Genomic DNA, 24,175 nt, shown 5'->3' on the forward strand with positions numbered 1-24,175 from the left:
TTAAGGACCGATGTGTGATCGCTTTGATACTTGAGCACTTTTTCGTACAAACTACATATTTAATAATGGGATAGTAAGCTAAGTAGCATAAGTTGCACCTTGCCTCATACCCATATCTAGCTATGAGCGAACGGTCGGGAGGGACAAGTGCACTGGAAACGCCGATCACACTTCATCACAATTCACACCGAATCAACACTTATCCTTGACCATGAGTATAATTGTCGGTCTTGTTCTCATGTGGGAAAAATTGTACACCACTACAGAATTTTTGATCTATTGCAATAGACGCGCTCTCGATCATTGAGCATGCTCCTTATACTTTGACTTTAATATAGAGTTACCGAGAAAGTTCATAGAACATTGAACTTATGATTATGATCACTTTACTTATTCACATGTGTTGATGTATATAATAGATATTATAGGTGCTATGTCTTTTGCTTATTATAACTTGATCAAAGGTAGATACTTTTTATGCAAAATTTAAATACCACGACCTTTTCTTGCTAAATCAAATACATTCTCTTTGAGGTCGGACAAGTATATACATATATTGGATAGATTTGTGAGTATCTTTTGTACTCATGGTGCTATTTTTAAGTTGATGCAGGTGATCTGCTGCCAGAGGCTGTCTTTGGGTACTTCTACCCCGCGGACGGGGGTGTGGGTGAGGAGTAGATGGCCGGTTGCTATGAGAATGGCACTATTGGCATATAGTGTTAACATTCTTATTTTGTATTATGTATGGAATGAGCGTGACGTAGAATTTTCCTCTCCAAAACTCTAAGACTTGTTCATGGCCCCGTTTCGTTTCACTAGCACACCTAGCACTATAAGAGAATTTTGCATGAATAGAGTACTAAACGAAGTTTATTTGTAAATTTTTTTCACATATAGACGAATCTAATAAGCCTAATTAATTCATAGTTGTCCATAGTAATGTTACAGTAATCATCATCTAATTATGCGGCCAAAGGTTTCAATAGATTCGTCTCGCGAAGCAGCGCAGAGGTTATGAAGTTAGTTTTGTAAACTATTTTTATTTAATACCCCTAATTAATAGTTAAAGTTGGCTATAGTACGTGTGCTACAAAATCAAACAGAGCCATGAACTCTATATATGAATGTGCTATGTCATGATGTTTATTAACTTGTGCTTGTGAAGTGTGTTTAAATTCTAAGCGTGGCTCATGACATATTTCAAGAACTATCGGAATTAGTTCTATTTAATCGAGTTGATTAATAGATGATGACTTAACTAAACATAGTTGGGCTGGTTGCTCGCAAACGCCAACGCGGGGCGGGGCGGGGAAGAAGACGGAGAGGATGACGCGCGGAGGAGGGAGGCCGGAACGGAAAGCCATTGGAGCCGGATCGTGCTGGCGCGGGCTGCGATCCGAAGCTACGTCGCACGGACGCCTTGCCTGCCTGTGGCTGGGAATTCTTCACCAAGAGGCAGAGACTTCTAGAACAGAGAAGAGGATAGAGTTCTCTTTTGTGTTTTCCTCTGCAAGGCGTTCTCCAGCTTTCCTTGTCGGATAACAATGTAGCTAGTGTGTAAATCCATGTTGTTGTTTCAGGGACTACTACGTGAAAAGCTATAAATTTGTAGAAAATCATGGTGTGGTAGCGTGTTTTTTTGTCTACTGGGAGTCTATTTTGAGTTTTTACAGTGAATTCTGACGGTTGCAGCATGGTGGAGACAAAATTCGGAAATTTCCTCCACAATGTAAGAAAAACAGACCTAATCTCTTTCCAGGATAATGGGGACATCTCTGACGAAATTTATGCTAATCTAAACGGATCAGGTGGAATCAAAGGATGAGAGCATTTCCAAGAGACTCTTTATATCTCTCCTAGTTTATAGGAATAGAGATTTTAATGAAAAAATACCCTCCAATAGGCTTTTTGATTGGATATTTAAACATAGTCATCCTCTGTTCCGGATTTCTCGCTAGCCAAAGATGAAGATCGAGAATGACACTCTAGACTATGCACAAGATATAGAAAATCTATTAGAAACACGATTTTTACTCAAATGACTCTCTAAACAATGATTTAAAGAGTAGAATTTAGAAAGGGGACGTATCTTGTGGAAACCACAGTCTTCGTGAAAACTCGTGCAAATCATAGTAAAAAGTCATTTAAATTCACAAAAAAAATCACACATGTAGATGATATGATGATACACAACTTTATAAAATATCCTGTCCAAACTCGACTTCGTTTGTGAGATATAAAAATAACAAATTAGCCAACAAGCTGTCCAGATGATTTGTTAGAAATTTTAGAAATTTGTTATTTTTATATCTCACAAACGAAGTCGAGTTTGGACAAAATATTTTACAAGACTGTGTATCATCATATCATCTACATGTGTGATTTATTTTATGAATTTAAATAATTTTTTTGTTGTAATTTGCACGAGTTTTCACAAAAATTTAGTTTTCAACAGATATGTTCTCAGAAAGAAATGCTCTTGGAAATGCTCCGAGTGTCCTCATACCTGCAGTATTACGATCTGTTGTCAACGATTTTGAATTTTCATCCACATGGCAAGAAAGTCTCCCTCACATGGCAAGAAAAATAGATCTAGTCTTCCTCACGTGGCAAGAAAAATAATATATTTGTCTTCCTCGCATGGCAAGAAAAATAATAGATTAGTCTTCCTCGCTTGGCAAGAAAAATTAATAGGTCTAGTCTTCCTCACATGGCAAGAAAATAGACTAGTTTCTTTCCCTGTTTACGGGAACATCAGAGTAAATTCAAATTTAAAAGGATTGGGTGGAGACGTAGAGTCAAACCATGTGTCCTCATTCCCGCACACTCTGCTAGTGTTGTCCTCACTACCTCCGTTTTCTTCTCAGTTTACCGTTCTTTTGGTCGCTAGTACAACAGCTGACAATGATACAGAAGTGTCATCATCTTCTCTAACAAACAGTCAAGTACAACATAGTTAATGAAAGGAGAAGTTTCAACGGATTTATATTCATAATAAATCATATTTGATTCCTTTCTGAATAAATAGTTTCAATTTACAACAAGCTGTTGCTGCCCTGCACCACTACCTAACGTCACATCATCATCATCAATACTATAAGAATCCAAAAAATTTAAATTCACCACCACGGAAAAAATTTCCCCTACCCCTCACTGTGTTCCCACCTGGCGGAAAGGTAGACATCGAAATTTTGGTGGTCAGGAAAAAAAACCACTCTTTCTAAAATATTTCTTATGATTTGGGATTTTTTTCCACCCTGGGGGCATCTACCGCCCACGCGTACCCACCCAATCCTGCTCATCAATCACGATGCCTGCCCCTTCTCCTTTCCGCGTCTCCCACATGTAGCCCACGGCGCCACCCTCACGGCTTCAGCGCCCCCTCGCGGCTAGGGGCATGCGGTGTCAGGGGCCCTCGTGACCTGTCCTGGCGCGAGCGGCGGCCGGGATCCTCCTCCTTCCCTTCAACCCGCACCTGCCGCGCGCCTCCCCTATTCGCCTCGATTTCGCCTACCTCGAAGCCATCCTCGATGCCGGCAAGGGCGCTGAGGGCGCAGGTAGGGGCGTCAGTGCCGCCAGGGGCGGGGGCAGTGGGTTTGGGGACTGGCCCTCGCTGCTCCTCCGCGCGCGTGGCCACTTCTCCCCCACCCGCTACTTCATCAAGATCATTGTAACATCCCGCCTCCTCGAGGTCGGATCCACTTACATCTAGCAGCTTATTTAGGACATAGACTACATTCACAAATTTAAGATAAATTTTTTCTGCACACTTTATCCTCACTCGTGCGCACTCGGAAATAACATCCCGGTTGGTCACCCACCCCCAAATTGCTCTAAGTCAAACACGCTTAACCTTGGAGTTCTTTGGAGACCGGCCTCCGGAAAAAAGTTGCAACATATTAATCTTATTAAGCCCTGTTACGGGATGTCACAAAGTTGCAACATATTAATCCTATTAAGCCCTGGGTCGGGATGTCACAATGGGCTTAATAGGATTAATAGGATACTCATACAAATAAATTGCAACTTCTTTTCCGAAAGCCGGTCGACAAGACAGACCTCCACAAGACCTAGCTTCGAGTACGTGCTCGCGGCAAAGCACCGCTCCTCGCCCCCGCCCCCCATCCTTGGCGTGCGCCGCGGGCAGAGGGCGGGCATGCTCTCTGGATACCTGGCTCCCCTGCTCGCCGCCGTCCCCGCCCGCAGGGGAGGGGGGGAGGACTACTTGCGCTTCATCGACAGCGACCTCTATGACCTCCATGCCGCACCTGTCCCCAATCCTCCCACATCCTCTCTCCCGGTGCCTTCTTCTCCGGCGGGCCTGCTCGCAGTGCAGCCGGCAGCGGCTCTGCGCAGGAGACAAAGGCACGGTTGGCAGCGTCTGCACCGCACACGCGAGGAGGAGGAGCAGCAGCAGCGTGGCGCGGGTCCAGTGCGGACTCAACCCCACGGGTGGCAGGAGCAAAGGTTGCGTCGTGGCCTTTGCAGCAGTGACACGACGTAGGTCAGGAGGCAGGCGCGGCGGCCGACGATGCGCGTGCACTGGCAGCACCATCAACTCAAGTTCATTCCGCCTCGAATTGATGAGAAATTTCGATATTTGACATCGAATACGCATGGCTCACCTGTTTTGACATTAAATTCGTATGCCTTTCAGAATATAACACTGAGCGCGCAAATTGTTTCAAAACAGAAGATTTCTCCTCCTTTTCTTAATTTAGTGAATTTCTTTTTTTTTCATTTTTACAAAGCACATGAACTGACTATTTTGCCCCTGACCCAATCAACCCGATTGGATCCATCCGTGCCCTCTTTATCGTGTTCTTCTCTTTCTCTCTCGATCTCTCCTCTCTCCGGCTTGGCGCACGAATAGCACCGGCTGGAGCACCGCCGGCCGTGTTCCTCGTCAAGCCTGCACCACAAAGCTTGGCGACAGCTGGCCCGACGCTATGGTGCGCCGTGCGATGTGCCTCCTCCCAGCTGGCGCGGTTAGCAGGGAGACGTTGCTGTTCGTGCGAGAGACCAAGAGAGGAGAGAAGAACACGAACGAATTTCGATCCAATCGGTAGGGAAACGAGCAAAATGGGTAGTTCATGTGTTGTGTAAAATTAAAAAAAAATTCAAGAAATCGAGAAAAAGATGAGAAATTTCTTGTTTCGAAATAATTCGCACGCTCATTATCATATTTTGAAAGGTTTATGAATTTAATGTCAACGAACCACGAATATTTAGGGCGTGTTTGGTTCGCTGCCTAAGGCGCCACAGCCTAACCTTAGGCGCGCCATAGCATCGGAGGCATGCGTTTGGTAAACAGCTAAAGTTAGACGGCTACACTTTCTTAGGCACGGTTCCATCGACATGCCACACAATTTTCACGCCGCACCTGCGGTCGATTTGAGGGCCGCACCCCGAAGGCACGCCACACACTCCCCATTTTCCTCCAGCCGCCACCACTCCTTCCATTCCCGTCGCCTGTGACCTCCATTACCGGAGCTTCCACCTCCCACCTCCGATCTGAACGACATCCCCGACCCCGTTTTTGGCTGCCGATTGAAGGTACGCGTCTCCCCTTCTCCTCGCGCATAGAGCACGCAAGCGCCGCTGCACCGTGGGAGCAGGTGCTGCCATTGGGAGCACCAGCCGTCAACTTGCAGATCTGTGGGCGGCCATGGCAGCACCTGCTGCAAAAGCTCAAGATCCGTTCGCAATAGGGCCTAGCTGCTATGGATTTGGTGGCCGCCGTGTCCCTGGTCGGCGCCGTCTGCATGGCTTGCTCGATGTGTGTCCGTCCATGCATTGTCCCGTGGATCTGCCTTATTCTTCCCCCATGCGGCTAGCTGCATGCGTGTGTGCACAGGCGGCCATGTTCTACGCGGCCAGGAGCTTGCTAATGCCGTGGATCTTGGTCAAGATTCATTTGTCTAATTCTGTACCTAACATTCTTTTTTCTTTCTTGCATGCAGAAACGAACATCGCTAGGGGCTGCTCCAAGGTATATCAATATTCTGGCATCCTAAATACTTTACAATCTACTGATTCAAGTTGTGTTTTGTGTGTATTTTAATTAGTTTACAATCTGTATAGATGGGTGCAAAAAAGCTATATCTTGAGTATTGCTATTATTACGATCATTACTTGCGAAGAAGAAGATTGCTTGTTTGCATTGCCATCTGCTAAAGTGAGTTGTGGTACAAGCTGCAAGAAAATAGATTGGCCAAGAGGCATATCAAATTCGGTTCTATGTTACAAAGAGATCTAGAAAGGGAAATGCGCCTGAATCGTTTGTATAATGGGACTGAAGCCAACTGTATTAGCGAGCTTCTCCTATAAGTGGTAAACCTAGCTTTGCATCCCAAGTTGCTGAGAATAGCTCATCCGGCTCTAGAATGAAGCGTCTAAGAGGTGAGGGTAAACATGCTAAGAGAGATGTGAGACCAAAGAGCCGTATGTCAAAAATAGGAGATACAATTGCAACTACTTTAGTGACCCTTCAACACGAAATCAAGAAGCCAGCGCCACCTCCACCTGCTATGCCTAATTCTGATGGTATATTGTGGCAAAGACTTGAAAACATGACACTAACTACCGATCAAAAGTTGATGGTAGGAACCTTTCTAGCACATAAAGATCAAAAGGGTATGCGTGGTTTTCTATCTGGTTCAGCTGAGGTGACATTTCAATCATGGGTATTCAAATTTCTTAGTGATGCGGGGCTGTGAATTCCCCTAGGTGGTTGGCCGCTTTTGTTTATGTGCCCAGGTGATATATGTTGCAATTGGTCAAATATTACTTGCATTGTTTGCACTTTGCTAAAGTGAGTTGTTTTGCATTGTAGACTCATCCAAGAACTTAACTGAAGATGGATGGTGTCAATGAAGGCTCATTCTTTTGCACTTCTTCTAGGCTGATATATGATGGCTATGAAGATAGATGGTGTTGCTCACAGCAATTTGTTTAGCACTTAGATGATGCTTCACACTTTTGTTAATGCATACTTTGCTATAATGTAACTAATGTGAACCAATTAAGGTTGTTATTGACATGATGTGGAGACATTATCAATTTGATATGGGCATATGGATATGTTATGTCCATTGATTGTGATTATAACTATTGCGGTTCTGTTATTTGATATGTTCATCAATTTATTATGTTAATTTCTCTATTTTTATTTGTGTGGCTAGTTTTATGTGTGGTAGCAAAACAAACAGCTAGCACACATTCTCATGTGTGCCTAACTTTAGGTGTGGTAGCAAAACAAACAGCTACCACACTTTTTTACAAGATGCCTAATGTTAGGCGGAGTAATGAACCAAACACATACTTTAATTAAGACAACTTAGGCGCGCCACATCTGTGGCAGCATGCTAACCTTAGGCGCCACGCCTTAGGTAGCAAACCAAACATGCCCTTAAGCTCCTCTTTCCTGGAATCGATCTCACCGAGTCACAAATCAAGCTCTCCCTGCGTCGAGCTAGCCTCTCCTCCCTTGAATCGAGCTCCTCTAGCCGGAGCAGGAAGGCGAGCGCGAGCAGGTTACGTGTTTATTTTGTGCTCGCAGTTTTTCTTCTGTTGATGCACGGGTATAGTAAGGCATTGCACCATCTATGAGATAATTTTTCAAAAAAAAAACATCTGCGAAAAGAATTACAACCCGAAATATCAATTCACTTGGCCATTCTTTGATCTGATAACACTTGCGCTTCAAATTTGAACAATGGACTTATTTGAATTCTCGGCAATGACAACAGCAAATCCAGCAGCTTGCCTGCCCATAAACTGAAATCCATTGGCAAATCCACAGAGCAACCCTGCCAGAAGGCCCAATGCCTGCCATTCCAGTCATTAAGATATGCACCAATAGTTGATTTTGGCACACCGACTAATGGCCGGTACAAAAACTAAAAACCTGACATTCACACAGAACCCAGCACAAAACCTGATACAGAGAAGTAAAAGGTGTAAACCACAAGGTGAGGCATACCCATTTTTAAGACTTGCCATTGGTCATTGGTTGCAAGGTTGAATGCCGGTGCAAAGATGGAGAAGCATATGCCAGTGCAGAATGTCAATCCAATTCATGGCAACTTGTAGCCTATCACCTGCACCGCAATTGATCGATGGAGTCCATGCCATCACTGCAGCATGTTTTTAGGATTCAGTGTTCTCATATATAGTTTGCCTAACCTTGATTGAACGGCTCTTCTTGACCAGTTCAATGAACTCTGGTCCTGGATTTCGACTAATAAGCATTGTGACCATCACATCAAGATTATTAATGTCTGATAAGTACCATTGTAAATTCTTAATATACCAGAATGCTGTTACCTTCATAGCGATGCTTGTGCGAAGCTCTAGATTGTCCTGAAAACAATAGTATTTTTTAGCACTCATGCAGAATTCTTATGAAGTTGCTAGTAAGGACAAAAGTCAACCTGTTGGTTCTGAAACTGCCTCCTGAAATGCGTAGTTTTTCCTACTTATCATTGGCATTTGAAGAATGAACAGCAGCACCGAGGAATACAGCAATGAGGAAGCATGATATCCCAGGGAAAAGAATCTCAGCTCTATTTATCTGCCACAACAACAACAACAACAACAACAAGCCTTTTTTCCCAAGCAAGTTGGGGTAGACTAGAGATGAAACCCGAAAGAAATAAGTTCAAGATTCAGGCACATTGATAGCTAGTCTCCAAGCGCTCCTATCCAAAGCTATCTCTTTAGAAATATTCCAATCCTTAAGATCTCTCTTAACCGACTCATCCCACGTCAGTTTAGGTCTACCTCTACCCATCTTTACATTATCGACCCGCTCAAGAACCCCATTACGCACCGGCGCCTCAGGAGGCCTTCGTTGGACATGTCCAAACCATCTCAGCCGATGCTGGGTAAGTTTCTCCTCAATTGGTGCCACCCCGACCCTATCCCGAATAACTTCGTTCCGGACTCTATCCCTCCTTGTGTGCCCGCAAAACCACCGCAACATCCGCATCTCTGCTACACTCAGTTGCTGGACATGTCGCCTTTTTGTAGGCCAACATTCAGCACCGCAATTTGTGTGCATTGCTAACATTTAGCTCTATTTATCTGCCCATCAAGGAAAAAGTTCTGGGTAGTACCTGGAGATCAAGCAGTTATCCACAGAGGTGAATTGCAAACTAATGTTCTGGACTGATAAAGGCATCATAAATTTTAGGGCTTACCTAGAGCAACAGTCAGGGTACACATATGCAACTGATAGACCAACAAATGCCCACACATACTGGCTCACCATACCTCCAAGGTTCAATGCAAGTCCACCAGCCCTAGCAAATAGGATTGAAGACAAATTGTCCTGTATCTGTCATGAATTAATAGCAATTAGTGTTCAATGTTCCATTCCCATGACACAGTGTGGCAAATTAAAACACATACCGGACGATAGGAACATCATTCACATGAACCACATCTTCTTCTTCTTCCCAAGTGTCCATAGATATAATGGCAATTTGTGTGCATTGCTAATAATTCCTGCTCGTGCGATGCTAACTAATTCTGTTGGAAGATTAGGTTAGTTTAGGTTTATTATGCATCATGTCAGGGCACCTGAACTACTCTCTCCACTCTTCGGTCACAAAAAGCGTTGTTCTAACATTGAGCATCGATATTTTTTAGTACTTTAATTGAAATCGTGAAAATGATAAATCTATACTTGTCGTGAAAGTTAGTCCCATAATACAAGTTACCATTTTGCTATATTTTTGTAGCGGACATGACTATATTGGTGTCAATGAATGACACTTATTGGAGGGGGTCGGTGTATCAAGATTCAAGAAGCATTATTACTTACATAGATAAAGAGGTACTATAATCCCCAATTTGCGCAAGTGGACAAGTTTTATGTCTCACTCATTAAACAGTGGGTTGCATGTCTAATATCTATACCAAAGATGCACCTGGTATATGGAAATTATTTCCCATGGCACATCAATATTGAGGGCTCCATTTGAAAACCATATTATAGGAAGTTAAAAGCTAGGTACTAACATTAATTGGAAGATAGAGATACAAACTCTTGTTGTGGAATATGTTTAAAACTCTAATAATCAACCTTAATTAATATACTTCAAAATATATTAGCCTCATGAAGAACTATATCTCTTATACAAAATTACCTATTGGTACCTCAATAGCGACAAAAAGTTGTAGATTGTTGCATTCCATAAATTGCAATTACGAGTTAATAACATTGTTTGAGCCATTAGCAGAGAGATGAGCTACATAAGGAACCTGGGAAAAGGAAAGAGACACACCTGAGTAAGCTGAGTGAAAAAAATTGGCATGTCGCTGGTGCTCTTTCCAATCTGACCAACTGTAACAGCAATTAACACAGCAGAAAGAAAGTTGGCGATGGAATAGTCGAGATATTGTGCTGAGGCAGCCGACCCCTATACTCCAGGAATAGCATTAGAGGACTAAAGGTGCCACCAAATAGGAGACCAACCAGCATAAGGGTGATTGCACCACCATTGTTTTCAATGCTGTACATGTACGGAGAGAGGATATCAACACGAAAATGGATTCTTCGCGAAAGGGTACAGGATTGCTTTTGCCTCCAAAATGGGCAAACCATTCAGCTGTTTGATAGGGCCTTTTGCACCTCTCAGCCTGCTGACCCAATGTACAGAACACATGAAGGCTACAGGCGATGTATTTGTAAATCATATCTGATTGAATAAAGAAAGCATTCAATCTGGATCACGGCTAAGACTTCAATTATGGAAAGTATGCCAACAAATCATATGGGATTATTTACAACAGTATAAGTCTTAAACAATTAAGTGCATAGCTTGAAAGTACTGAATAAGAGGAGCCCTAATTATTGGCAAATGATTGGAGTTCTAGGTACTCCAGGGAGATTCTTTTAAATGGGCCAAAAAACAAATTGATTTCAACAAGTGCAACAATAGATATGATGTTGACAAATACTCTAGTTAGTAGGTATAGTAGACATAGGTTAACAGTTGCGGGAACTCCCTCTTCCATTGATCCATGGCTTCCCTTGTAGAGAACTGGACAAATCAGAGCTTGGCCAGCACCAAGCTCCACCCCTGTTTTGATGGATGTGTAATACTCTGAACATCTAGCATCCATTTTGGCACAAAAGTAGTAGACAATGGAACAGAGCATTTGCTGGCATACGGTAGAGATGCAATGAACCAATGACAAGCCGCTCATGAATCAAAAGGAGGACAAGGCAACACCAAAACAGAGACAAACAGGTTTTAAATCTACTTTACAAAGACACAAAGCATTGTTGTATTACTCGTCCCAACTCGAGAATTTTCAGGGTCAGTAGAGATGCAAATAATCAAGCTTACTGATAATAGAGCTCTTTTCATTTATAGTCCTAGAGACTTAGACATATCAGCATAGGAAACAAAGGTAGAATGAGACTACTTTGCTGGTTCATATCTCCTTTGGATAAATGTGGTCATATAACTAGTAGAGCAACTCCGAAAAACAGAGGAAACCATCAGTAAAACATTCTGATGACACAAATTAAAAGAACCGCAACAAGACAACAACTAAATTCACAACCAGACAACACTTCTACTGCCTTACTACTACTTCTCACTTCTCAGAACCATTTGCCTAACTCCAAAGCTCTCTGTGTGAGATCTGATAACAGAGCATGCTATGGATTTACACATAGGCCAACTGACATCAAACAATCTGATAGCAAAGTATGCCTGGATTAACAGGTAGGCCAGCAATGAAGAGAGCTGATCCATAGCACCATAAGAATTATTTACAAGAAAGACACCAACTAGGAAATTGACCGTTTCAGACTTTCAGTGAACTTTCAATTAGTCAAGCTTACTGATAAAAAAACTTCCAATTAATCTAGGGTCGTACAGATGCAGTGGACTAAGACTAACAAAAACAAAGACAAATGGGACTACTGTAGCATCTTCATAGGGATTAGGATACTGTAGTCTACCTGACTGCTTAAGTATTAAAACAGGAACTTCCATTGCTAGAGAACTGCTGAAGAATATGACAAAATCAACATCCATTGCTAAAATACTAAGCATCACTTGCCAAGCATGACAACCAACTCCTCCATAATAGATGGGCAGCTTCTGCTTAGATGCTTGAAGCCTTCACCTGCTGCAACTGCCCTCAGATTTGCACCAGAGCTAAGAAAATCAAAGCACGCCTTCTTCAGCCCAGGGCAGTGGTGCTGCCCGGCTAGTGTCAGTATGGTTGCCACCGTGCCCACATCAATGTACTTGCATAGCCTGTCTTCACACATCAGCTTCAGCCTCTCCAAGTCGTACCTGTCCGCTGCAACAAGCAGATGCTGGCACATGACATCTTCCTCTTCCTCTCCTTTCCTCGGCTCCGGAAACAAGTCGGTGTACACAAAATAGAGCAAAGCCCTAAACACACAAGCCTCCATTTCATCTACGCGGACAACACCCGCGGTGTCACTCTCCTTCATTGTGCCAAAGAGCTCTGCGCTAAATACCGGCGATCGGGTTGCAAGCACGCACCGGTGCGCTGCGAACGTCGCACCTCCGACATCGAACACCACGTCAGCGCCCTTCTCGGTCAGGAGGAGATCACCAAGATGCTGGTGCAGGTTGGACGAGGGCACAGTAACAAAGGGCGGGGTGGCAGCAGCATCAGCTGTCCCCTCAGTGCGAAACTCATTGATGACGACGATGTCGCACCGCACCGTGAAAGAATCATTCCTGAGATGCTTGGATGTCTCAAATTCTTGCCTTTTTATGAAATCTCCGTTCCCCCACCCAGAGGTGCCCTCGAAGGTGTGCACTTCTTCCGATGTCAAAGACGGCGCATCCTCCCCGACCTCCACGTCGCTGATGAAACGGAATTTCGTCTGCGCTTTCACTGCCTTCAGGGGCGGCTTTCCTGTAGCAGTAGGGTTGCTCGAACGCCGCCGCGGAATGTGGAAGACTGGAGGAGGACGGGGAAGAGCCGAAGAGGAGAGGAGTCAATCTGTGAGTCTCCTTTGCTTCTAGTGGGGGCCTCAATAACTATTGGACCCATTCAAAACAATTCCCGAAAGGGCCTCTTTTGGTGCCAATTTGTTTAAGATTTTTCTTTTGCAACTTGATGAATTCAACAGTTTTTAAAAAAGGAATCGGGTAGTAGAGCTGAAGATTATATTTTAAAAATAAGATTTAAGTTTCTTTTAATTACACACTTCAACTCAGACACTCATAACGTATACACTCACCTCTACAAATACACGTACGCAAACTCTACCCATCTTCGAAGATTGAACCGGCAAATCCTCGGAAATTGACGAAGTCACCACAGAATGCACAACACCGTTGAATCTTAGAAAATTCTCTCTCGTAGGGAGTCGAACTCAGGATCTAGTGGTGCTACTGAGGCTCCTGTAACCACTAGGCTACATGCCCTTTCGCAAATAAGATTTAAGTTTAGATTGGGCAATATAACAAACTCACATCAGTATATAAACTGTACCACCATCACCGGACGGTAGAGACGTCAGGTCAATATACCATCGTCACCACTTCCACCGTGAACACACATCACCACTCCACAAACTCCACTAGATGAATTCAACTTTGTCACTAAAAATATTTGATTAAAATTTGCAATCCATCTGTTTCAAGTCCAATATTCAAACATCAGGTTAATGTCACTGGTGGTGCCGAGGTGATGTTTTATGCTGGTCCGCATGTTCAGGAATCAAGAGACAAGAAACTGCTGTTCCATTTTCAACCTTGCAGCTTGTAAAGAAATAGTAGTAGCACTGCTTTAAACGGGCACGTACATTTGGTGATTCACTCTTACGCTTTCCAGTAATTTGCTGGTGTTGGTAAATTTGACTTCAAGACTAATTTGTTAGTACCCTTTCGAAATGTTCACTGATTTTTTAGAAAAAGAAGAAAACATCTCCGGCCTATGCAACAAAAATGTTCACTGATAACAGAACAAATTCGTTTCCACGTCGAGCCAAAATTACCAAACAACTTACGCTTTCTTGAAATTTTTTATCTTTTTTACCGAGCATCTCGCACAAACATAAATCGCATCACAACTATAGAGAGATGGCCGACAAAGATATCCAGAACCTGATGGTTTTGCATCTCCTCAAGGTAGGAGCCTGGCAGCAAATTTCTTCAAAACAGGAACCAACATCATGAGACAGGTAAAACCGGACAAGTAACAAGCCAACCACAATTGGTAGAGCTTCAGTCAACTAAGTGGATTCCTTGCAGCCGCTCCTTCATCAGAAGCATTCGATTCAGAATAAGGCAACAAGCCAACAACCACACAAGCCTTCCTTGTGTTCTTTGGCTGACAACTAGCAAAGTCATCCTTGATCAATGACTTGCAGAGAAGAGATCAACAAAATAGGCATTCAAATCACCAAGCATATACAGAAATTGTGAAACTGATCTGAGCACCCTCCAACCGCAACACCCTGCAAGGCTGCAAAGCAGCATCGCAGCTGCATCAAAAAAGAAAAAAAAAAGAACAAAAGGTAGAAACCAGCCAACCAGCTTGTTCCTCAAAGCTGGTGATGGAGCAGTCAAGAACTCAAGATATATGTGTTGAGGGAGCGATCCCCTACAAACATTAGAGGACCAAAGCATCCACAAAGTTGGAGCACCAGCATAAAGGGTATTAGTACGACCCTTGTTCCTGACAATGTACACGTCCACAAAGAGAACATCAACATCAAGATGGGCTCTTCGGAAAAGGGTCGGGGGCTTGTTGTCATCTCCGAAATTGGTTAACCGTTCAGCTGTTATATTATTTGAAGGCCTCCTGCTGTTCTGCAACTCCTAGCCAGTGCCCCTGATGCAAACACATAAAGGCTGCGAACAAATGAGCAAGAATTTGTTAATTTATACTGTAAAGCATATCTGAGTGAATGTGCAAAGCATCCAATTATTTAATGCAGATCACCGCAAAGATTTGAATTATACAAAAATTACAATCCGCCAAGTGCGAGTACTACTCATAGCAGAAGCAGACAAAAACTTCAAACAATTCAGTGCCAAGTGTCAGTTTATCATTTGCAGTGCCAATGACCTGAATTAAATGGGTTTGGAATACCCCCTCGCAAAAGATGAGTTTGGGATATATATGAATAACATAATAGGATTCTAATATGATTCATCTCTTCTACATGCATATATTTATTAATCGCTCTATTAATTGACCTTTATATATATAAAGAAGCTTGTGCTTATCAACAACTGAGAAGAGCCTTAATTGTTAGCACATGATTGGAGGTTTAAGTACTACCTAAGGAAAATGCCACAAAAGGCAGAGTTCTCCAACTGATGCAACAACGTATTAACCTCATTCTCACGAATACTAATCACTTGTATTAATCAAATGGTTTTTACTAACGAATATCACGGATAATTCATATATAGGATGCTGGCATGATTTGAAATTTTCTGCTTTCATATATTTCTTAAGCTAATAAGTACCATGCATTCATTCTGTTGTATGCAACCTTGCATGAATGTGGTTGATTAGGTAATTGACTCATATTTCCATTTCATATTTTTCCAAATCATAACTAAATCTAAGCATATACTCTAGCTTACATTGTTAATGTAGTCTTAGCTTACGATTATGTGTAACCAAACTAGCCAATAACAAAAGCCATTCCTGCTAAGAGATTCAGTTAAGCAAAAAAGCAAAGATGGAATAAACTACTTTGATGGTTTGAATCTTCTTAGGATAGATGTTGTCATATATCGAGCAGCACAGACCTAGCAGAAGCAGAAACAATCATTGCTAAAACAATCTGATCAGTGATGGCATATTGTCGGTACCCCAGGACTGGGGTACCCCCTCTTGCTGTGACTAGGCAAGAGCCTTTGTAGTCATCCTTGACTACAACCAAACAGCCGGACCCCTGCAGTCCGAAGTCCTGTCCTCCCGACAAAGGTCCGGACCTGTTCCACGGCCGGGGAAGGTCTGGGAACGCCACGTCCCAGGAAAAACAGGCGCTCAAGCGCAAGCAGCCAGGGCTCCGGACCTCCCAAGGAATCCGGACCCCCGCGGGGTCCCGGACCCCTCATAGGGTCCTGGATAGCAACCGGACCCCTCTCCAAGGGAAAGTTTGGACGCCCCGCCTCAGGGTGGTCCGGGGCCGACACGTGTATGAGGCCCTTAGTCTCCATATTGAGGTCCACCTACCTTCGCATTTATTGCGGTAGGTGGACGTCCACTTTGATATAGTGGAAGCCGAGGCGTTTGACTGACCAGGGGGCACTATTGATCGCGTATTACCAAGGCAGTGGAGCCGATGGCGCCGCCCATGCCGCGTCTGCCAGTCTGCCGTAACAGTCGGATACGACGGCTCGGCTTCACCCATTATGACGCTACATAATAGCCTCAGCAGGCCACGCCGCAAGCTACGCTACTCCAACGGGCGCCTCGCTGACGGGACAAGAGAAGACCCCCTGTGTCAGAAGAGCAGCAGTACGCATATCGAAGGAAAGATTCGCTACCACTGTAGCCACAGTCACGTTGGGCCCACCTGTCGGGGCATCAACGTTCTATGTATCCGCCCCCCCTTTGATCTATAAAAAGGGGAGAGCGCCGTTAGAAAACCTCAGGCTGGGTAAGAGCCAAGACCAGCAGAGGATAGATTCATTCACACAACCAAGACAATACATCTCCCAGTGGACGTAGGGTATTACGCTCCGGCGGCCCGAACCACTCTAAATTGTGTATTCCTAAGTCCCAATCTCAGCGTAGATCTAGCCCCATCGCCTAGTACTTCCCCGAGTACTCCCTCACTGGGAATAGGCGGGTGCGCTCCGCCACCCGGCTGTGGGTACCCTTGAAAATCCCCGCGACATTTTGGCGCCGTCCGTGGGGAAGACAGGCATTGGCTGGATCTTCAGGCCTCTGGGCTGCGTTCTCCCTCTGCAACGGCAAACTTGAAGATGAAGGAAGGCACACTCACTCCGCATGCTATGGCACCGGCGCTCCGACGACCTCGGTGCGGCGGCGCACGGCAGCGGCGTCTGCTGTGTGTCGCCACCGCGACACCTCAGAGCCGGCGTAGCAGCATGCAGCAGAGGCGCCGCTGCGCGCCGCCGCTCCTACGTCGACTCAAGGTTTTCTCTCAAGCAACGGCCACGCCCCCTCTGCGATGGCATGACGTCGGCTCAAGGCTTTCTCTCAACTTGGAGCCTAGAGCCGACAGCCATCCCGGAGGAAGTTGACTGAGACCTCCTGCCGCAGCAGCACCAGAGATCCACCTCAGCGTTGCTCGGTGCTGCTGCAGGCAGGACCCCGCCACCTCGCGCGGGGGCCCTTGGCGCTAGCACCAAGGACAAGCCGGCGAACGACCGCACTTCTCCACGCGTCGCACCGGTCCATCTGCTGCGCAAGGGTTCTGGTTTCCATCGGCAACGGCGACGGCAGGGGGAGGGGGCCTCTTCCATTCAAGGCCAAAGAATTTGTCTCATGCCATGTAAGCATGTGACAGCTCTTAGGCAAGGAGGGGCCCCCCGAGCTCCCGAGGTGATCCTGGATGATGCGGTTCAGGCACGTCCAAGGTGCCTTCACCTCCGAAGAACACGCTGTATAGCATGCAGCCGTAGGTTACTCCTAAGAAAGGAATAAGAGAATTTCTCCTTTGTAATAGCGTGGTGTCTATGTGTGTGTCCAGAGCGGTTAAGGTCCGACCTTGTAAACCCGGCCTCTGGCCCTATCACACAAACAGGCAAAAGCGGTCCGGAGCGGTGGAGGTCCGACCTCGTAATCCCGACCTCTGATGTATACCGTGATAACCACAATGATAAAGGAGATTTTCTTTCTTGACCTTATCTAGGCTCCACCCCGGTTACATTCATTCATTCTGGATGGCTGTTTTTTCGGTTGACCATTTCTTTCTCCCAAACAGAGTCTTTACCATTGTTGCTAACAATCCAAGTTGAGTTGCTGGCTTGTGGTCAGGTGAAGACACCCCTTCTAGCTGGAAGGCAGTCCGGACCCCTAGGGACCTGCTCTGGAGAAGTGGTATTTGTATCCTGGGGTAGAGAAGCTCCGCGTGGCTTAGCCTGGTAATGTACCCTAAGTTTACGTACTTCACTACCCTGTTACAAGTACTCTAGTATCCAGGACTGCTGACTTTAGAGGTCCCGGGCTCTCTTCTAGTATAAGGCTTGGTTTCTTTGCACCTTACTATGAGGTCTGGTAACATGCTTCATCGGATTGTCAGCAACGCCCGCTCCGGCGGAGACCGCTCGCCACGGTCGCTCCAAGTCCACTCCGGTGGCCCGCTCCGGCGGAGACCGCTCGCCACGGTCGCTCCAAGTCCACTCCGGTGGCCCGCTCCGGCGGAGACCGCTCGCCCCGGTCGCTCCAAGTCCACTCCGGTGGCCCGCTCCGGCGGAGACCGCTCGCCCCGGTCGCTCCAAGTCCACTCCGGTGGCCCGCTCCGGCGGAGACCGCTCGCCACGGTCGCTCCAAGTCCACTCCGGTGGCCCGCTCCGGCGGAGACCGCTCGCCCCGGTCGCTCCAAGTCCACTCCGGTGGCCCGCTCCGGCGGAGACCGCTCGCCACGGTCGCTCCAAGTCCACTCCGGTGGCCCGCTCCGGCGGAGACCGCTCGCCCCGGTCGCTCCAAGTCCACTCCGGTGGCCCGCTCCGGCGGAGACCGCTCGCCCCGGTCGCTCCAAGTCCACTCCGGTGGCCGCTCCGGCGGAGACCGCTCGCCCCGGTCGCTCCAAGTCCACTCCGGTGGTCCGCTCGGCGGAGACCGCTCGCCACGGTCGACAAAAGCCGGGTCCGGGAAGTAGTGCTACCCCCTGAGCGATCCGAAGTCCGTGTAGCCGCTTAGCTTGGTTCCGTACCCTAAGCCTACACCTTCGTCGCCCCGTGGAGAGCACTCTAGTACCTAAACCAGGCAACAAGCATACCGGCCTCAGGGGTCCGGGATGCCCACTCTCTCCAAGAGCACACCAACGCAATCAAGTTGCGTAGGAACACATCAGGGTGGTGGCCCCACCCGCGGGTTCGGACCTCTCCCGAGGTGGGCCCGGGGGCCACTGTCGGTACCCCAGGACTGGGGTACCCCCTCTTGCTGTGACTAGGCAAGAGCCTTTGTAGTCATCCTTGACTACAACCAAACAGCCGGACCCCTGCAGTCCGAAGTCCTGTCCTCCCGACAAAGGTCCGGACCTGTTCCACGGCCGGGGAAGGTCTGGGAACGCCACGTCCCAGGAAAAACAGGCGCTCAAGCGCAAGCAGCCAGGGCTCCGGACCTCCCAAGGAATCCGGACCCCCGCGGGGTCCTGGACCCCTCATAGGGTCCTGGATAGCAACCGGACCCCTCTCCAAGGGAAAGTTTGGACGCCCCGCCTCAGGGTGGTCCGGGGCCGACACGTGTATGAGGCCCTTAGTCTCCATATTGAGGTCCACCTACCTTCGCATTTATTGCGGTAGGTGGACGTCCACTTTGATATAGTGGAAGCCGAGGCGTTTGACTGACCAGGGGGCACTATTGATCGCGTATTACCAAGGCAGTGGAGCCGATGGCGCCGCCCATGCCGCGTCTGCCAGTCTGCCGTAACAGTCGGATACGACGGCTCGGCTTCACCCATTATGACGCTACATAATAGCCTCAGCAGGCCACGCCGCAAGCTACGCTACTCCAACGGGCGCCTCGCTGACGGGACAAGAGAAGACCCCCTGTGTCAGAAGAGCAGCAGTACGCATATCGAAGGAAAGATTCGCTACCACTGTAGCCACAGTCACGTTGGGCCCACCTGTCGGGGCATCAACGTTCTATGTATCCGCCCCCCCTTTGATCTATAAAAAGGGGAGAGCGCCGTTAGAAAACCTCAGGCTGGGTAAGAGCCAAGACCAGCAGAGGATAGATTCATTCACACAACCAAGACAATACATCTCCCAGTGGACGTAGGGTATTACGCTCCGGCGGCCCGAACCACTCTAAATTGTGTATTCCTAAGTCCCAATCTCAGCGTAGATCTAGCCCCATCGCCTAGTACTTCCCCGAGTACTCCCTCACTGGGAATAGGCGGGTGCGCTCCGCCACCCGGCTGTGGGTACCCTTGAAAATCCCCGCGACACATATGTTGAGAGAACAGCCGCAAGACAACAAACAACTTCAGGACCAGGTAACATTGAAACACGGTACCGCCTAACTATTTCTCAAAGCCATTTGCATAGTTCCAAAGTGTCATGCACCTTGTCTCTATACTCTTCTTGTAAAATGAGGTTCAATCATTCAGCTGCAAATCAAGTGTGCAGATCAAAGCCATTTAAGTTTTAGTACGCAATATATATGGTCCGTACATGGAGGGGAACTTTATTTATCCATGTTAAATTCAAATCAAATCAATCCATTAGCTTAATTCAGTATAGATAGTATTATAGTTCTGATACAATAAAATTATTGACCCAAGATTCAGAAGTTATCACAAGAAGATGACTTCAGGTCTAACTTAATAAAATAATGAATGGCTTACAGGTCTGTTAGAGATGCAATTAACTGCCATCAACATCAAAGAAAAAGTATGTCTAGGATTAACAGATAAAGAATGAAGTAGCACAAAATTGTCGGATACCAAAGGATGCCCTGGGAATTAACAGTTAGAGAAGCAAAACTAGCTAGGTAACATCGAACAAAATAGTTCATTGCATTTCCTTTATCAGAGAGACAAAGTACAATTCTTTGCCAGATAACATTAACCAGAGAATTTGGAGTTTCAGTGGAAAATCAAATAACCATCCAGCTGATACCAAAGTCATTTCCAAATTCCAATAGATTGCTAGAGTTGCAAAACATGCAGTCAACTACAAAGAACAGACAAGCCAGACTATCCTGGCATCTCCGTGAGAGTTAGGAACTTAGGATAGATTTAGTCTACCTGGAAATCAGGAACAGCCATTGCTAAACACTACCTGGACATAGAAATCTAGAGAATATCAACAACCATTTCTAAACCATTAAGTATCAGAAATTCAGAATCACTGAACCAAATTGGCAAGCATGAGAATCAACTCCTCCATAATCGCAGGGCAGCTTCTTTGTAGATGTTTGAACCCGTCAGTCGCCATGACTGCCCTCAGATTTGTGGGAGAGCTCAGAAAGTGAAAGCATGCCTTCTTCAGTCCATGGCAATGGTGCTGTTCCGCTAGTGCCAAGATGGTAGCCACTGTGCCCACATCAATGTACTTGCATAACTTGTCTTCACAAATCAATTTAAGCCTCTCCAAGTTGTACTTGTCCGCAGCGACAAGCAAGTGCTGGGACATGACATCTTCCTCTTCTTCGTCCTCTTCATCATCTTTTTTCGCCTTAGGCAACGAATCAGTGTACATGAAATAGAGCAAAGCCTTGAATACCTGAGCCTCCATGTCGTATATGCGGACGACATTCGAAGCAACACTCTCCTTCATTGCGCCAAAGAGCTCTGCCCTCAAGACCAGTGGCGGACCCAGTGGGTAGTCCAGGTAGGCCCAGGACTACCCACTGATCTGGCCCAAAAACAATTTACTGGATCTTTTTTTTCGAATTTGGCCCATCCCACTTCAACTTCAACTGGCCTATCTTCCAGTTATCCCACGCCGGACACCTCGGCCTTGTGCATTGCCCTCGTGTCCCCAGACCCCAACTGCTCCGCAGTCCGCACGACCTTCTGCCGCCCACCGCCCGCATCTGGCCTCCCGTATCCCTCAACCTGCGATCCTCCTCGGCTGGCGGCGGCGCCGCGGTGCATCGACAGGTGGTCTCCGCACAGCCACACCGCTTCGGCGGGCTGCGGCCTGGCCGAACCCCGACTGCCCAGTGGCGTCTGGCTCCAGCGCATCGGCGGGGGCGGGATCTCAGCGTCAGCGGCTCGGCCACCTCGGCGCCTCCCCGTCTCACACCCTCCCCGGCACGGCAAGCCCAGCCCCGGCCTGCCCCAAGGCCACACAGGTTAGCGCCTATCCGTAGTAGAGCAATTGTATGGGCAGAATTGGAAATGTTCAAAGCAATTTTTGAAACTGATGAGAAATAGGCCATTATGAGCGATGGTAGTATAGAGCAAAAACTTGGATTTACAAATTGCAATAATTTAGCCTTAAAATTAGAGATTGATATGTCCTTTTTGCTAATGCTATGTGTTGTCATTTGTCAGATGTAGCGGAACCTCCCAACTTAAACTAGCTTAGATGCACTAATCCGCATTCTTATCAAATCCGAGCTAAAGTGCACCCAAAACAGTTGAAGTTCGATAGTCCGTATTGCATTTGGATTTTTTGCTAGGCCTACCTAAGGTTCGAATCCTAGGTCCGCCACTGCTCAAGACTGGAGACCGGGCCGCAAGCACACACCGGTGTGCAGGGAATGTCTGGCTGCCGACCTCAAACACCACGTCGGCACCATTCTGAGTTACAAGGAGATCGCCAAAGTGCATGCTCAGGTCTGAGGGGGGCACGGAGATAAAAGCCGGTGTGATGGCATCAGGGAGCTCCTTGGCATATATATTGTTGATGATCATGATGTCACACCGGACCACGAAAGAATCATCCTTGAGATGCTCTGATTTCTCCAAGTTTTCCCTCTTGATGAACATTGGATAGACCGAACTTGAATGGCTACGGAAGGTGATTACTTGTTCGAATGACAAGGGGGTCGCTTCCACCTGATCGGAAAAACGGATTTTGTGCTGCGCTTTCACCTCCTTGTTGACACTTTGGTCAAGCACAAGATAAAAATATACGTAGTCTATAGACGCCGGATTGACGCCGTTGGGGTAATAGCGGATGAACCAGCGCTGACCCCCAATGGTGAAAGTGTGGGACTTGTGGAACTCGCCTGTTGGGGTACCCTTGGTGCCGGAGTAGCCATCGATCCTGAGGATGTGGTACCCGCTCGCGGTGTCGGCGACGATAGCGGAGGAGGACCTCGACGGTTTGCCGCCGGCGGCGGCCGTAGAGGCGGACATGCCACACCTAATCTATCTGGAGCTGGTCGTCTCCCTTTCCCTCTCCGACTCCTAGTGTGATTTCTCTACGGCGGCCGGCGCGGCGAGGCGTCGTAGGGTTTTGCGCGCCCAGAATTTGGGGGAAGACCGGATGGGGACGGGGAAGGCGAAGGGTCAGCGTCGCTGCCTTCCTCTGGAAGGCTCGGTTTTTGCTTCTGATGGCATTGGCCATGGGCCGGCCATTTGAATCTTTATTGTTGGCAAACAAAATGGGCGATTTTTTATTTTTTTATTTTTTATTTTCGTTTTTTTTAAAAAAAATATTTTCGTTTTCGAAATTTACAAGAATATAGTCACAAACAGTCCTCCAAGGAGTCCAGGTGTCTCCGTGCTTTGCTGTAAATAAGGCTAGAATGTGCACCTGAACTCCTTGGGGGACTGTTTCCCTCACCTTACTCCGTGGAATGTAGGCGGATCCTGAGAAGACTCTGGTGTTGAGCTCTGGCAATCACAAGTGCACAATCAGATTGCTAATGTACTGTATCACAAACTGATTACTAATGCACTGTATCAAAAAATGATTGCTAATCTACTGTGTCAACAAAAATAATTACAACATAATCTATTTGTAAAGCGTAGAAGAATTTTGGTTACCTGCAGTCGCCGGCTCGAAAATCCGGCAAGGCTTCGCCTCTCTCCCTCCCTCCCTCTCTTTTCTTGGTTTCTGGAATTTTAGTGATGCAAATGAGGAGTGGGGGACCAGCCAACCCTTATATAAGGGCGGGGGAGCCGGTCGCCCTGCTGCCGGGCGGCCGGGGCCCGCTGCCCCGCTGCTGGGCGGCCTGGGGGGCCGGCCGCCCCGCTGCCAGGCGACCGGTCCTCTAGGGATTTTTCTGCAAAAAAATTCGCGAAATTTTTGCAAAAAAACCCCTGCCGCCCCGCAGCGGGGCGACCAGGTCCCGACCGCCCGGCATCGGGGCGGCCGGCCTATATTCCTGTAAATTTCGAAAATGAAAATATATTTTTGTAAAAAATGAAAATATAAAATAAAAAAAATAAAAAAAACCGCAACAAAATGGCATCGTTTCTGAGATGGCCGTAGTAAACATTACTTGGGCCTGGGGCTTTCAGTTTGCCAGTGTAAACATTTCTTTCTTATTGCGGTTTAATTTGATTTCTAATAACCACTGGAATAATGGGAAAAGAGCG

At 46.7% G+C, this 24,175-nt stretch overlaps 2 protein-coding genes and 2 long non-coding RNA genes across 4 annotated transcripts; 1 reads left to right on the forward strand and 3 right to left on the reverse strand.

The window, feature by feature from the left end:
- The first annotated feature begins 6,404 nt into the window (after nucleotides 1–6,404).
- LOC120650994 lies at nucleotides 6,405–7,130 on the forward strand. The gene is made up of 2 exons (XR_005665879.1): nucleotides 6,405–6,762; nucleotides 6,839–7,130. It is a non-coding gene; the product is annotated as an uncharacterized LOC120650994 (long non-coding RNA).
- A 459-nt stretch (nucleotides 7,131–7,589) lies between these two features.
- On the reverse strand, nucleotides 7,590–8,577 carry LOC120650992. Its single transcript, XR_005665877.1, has 2 exons — nucleotides 8,439–8,577; nucleotides 7,590–8,367 (listed from the first exon to the last, which is right to left on the reverse strand). It is a non-coding gene; the product is annotated as an uncharacterized LOC120650992 (long non-coding RNA).
- A 2,973-nt stretch (nucleotides 8,578–11,550) lies between these two features.
- Nucleotides 11,551–14,059, reverse strand: LOC120647883 (BTB/POZ and MATH domain-containing protein 1-like). Its single transcript, XM_039924697.1, has 2 exons — nucleotides 14,053–14,059; nucleotides 11,551–12,969 (listed from the first exon to the last, which is right to left on the reverse strand). Exons 1-2 carry the CDS (start codon nucleotides 14,057–14,059, stop codon nucleotides 12,080–12,082), a joined length of 897 nt encoding a protein of 298 aa, XP_039780631.1. The 3' UTR covers nucleotides 11,551–12,079.
- Nucleotides 14,060–20,664: 6,605 nt separating this feature from the next.
- LOC120650989 (BTB/POZ and MATH domain-containing protein 2-like) lies at nucleotides 20,665–23,161 on the reverse strand. The gene is made up of 2 exons (XM_039928316.1): nucleotides 22,349–23,161; nucleotides 20,665–21,482 (listed from the first exon to the last, which is right to left on the reverse strand). Exons 1-2 carry the CDS (start codon nucleotides 22,985–22,987, stop codon nucleotides 21,024–21,026), a joined length of 1,098 nt encoding a protein of 365 aa, XP_039784250.1. The 5' UTR covers nucleotides 22,988–23,161; the 3' UTR covers nucleotides 20,665–21,023.
- Between the last annotated feature and the right edge of the window lie 1,014 nt (nucleotides 23,162–24,175).

The sequence above is a fragment of the Panicum virgatum genome, chromosome 9K (genome assembly GCF_016808335.1).
Source record: "Panicum virgatum strain AP13 chromosome 9K, P.virgatum_v5, whole genome shotgun sequence".
Classification (NCBI taxonomy): domain Eukaryota; kingdom Viridiplantae; phylum Streptophyta; class Magnoliopsida; order Poales; family Poaceae; genus Panicum; species Panicum virgatum.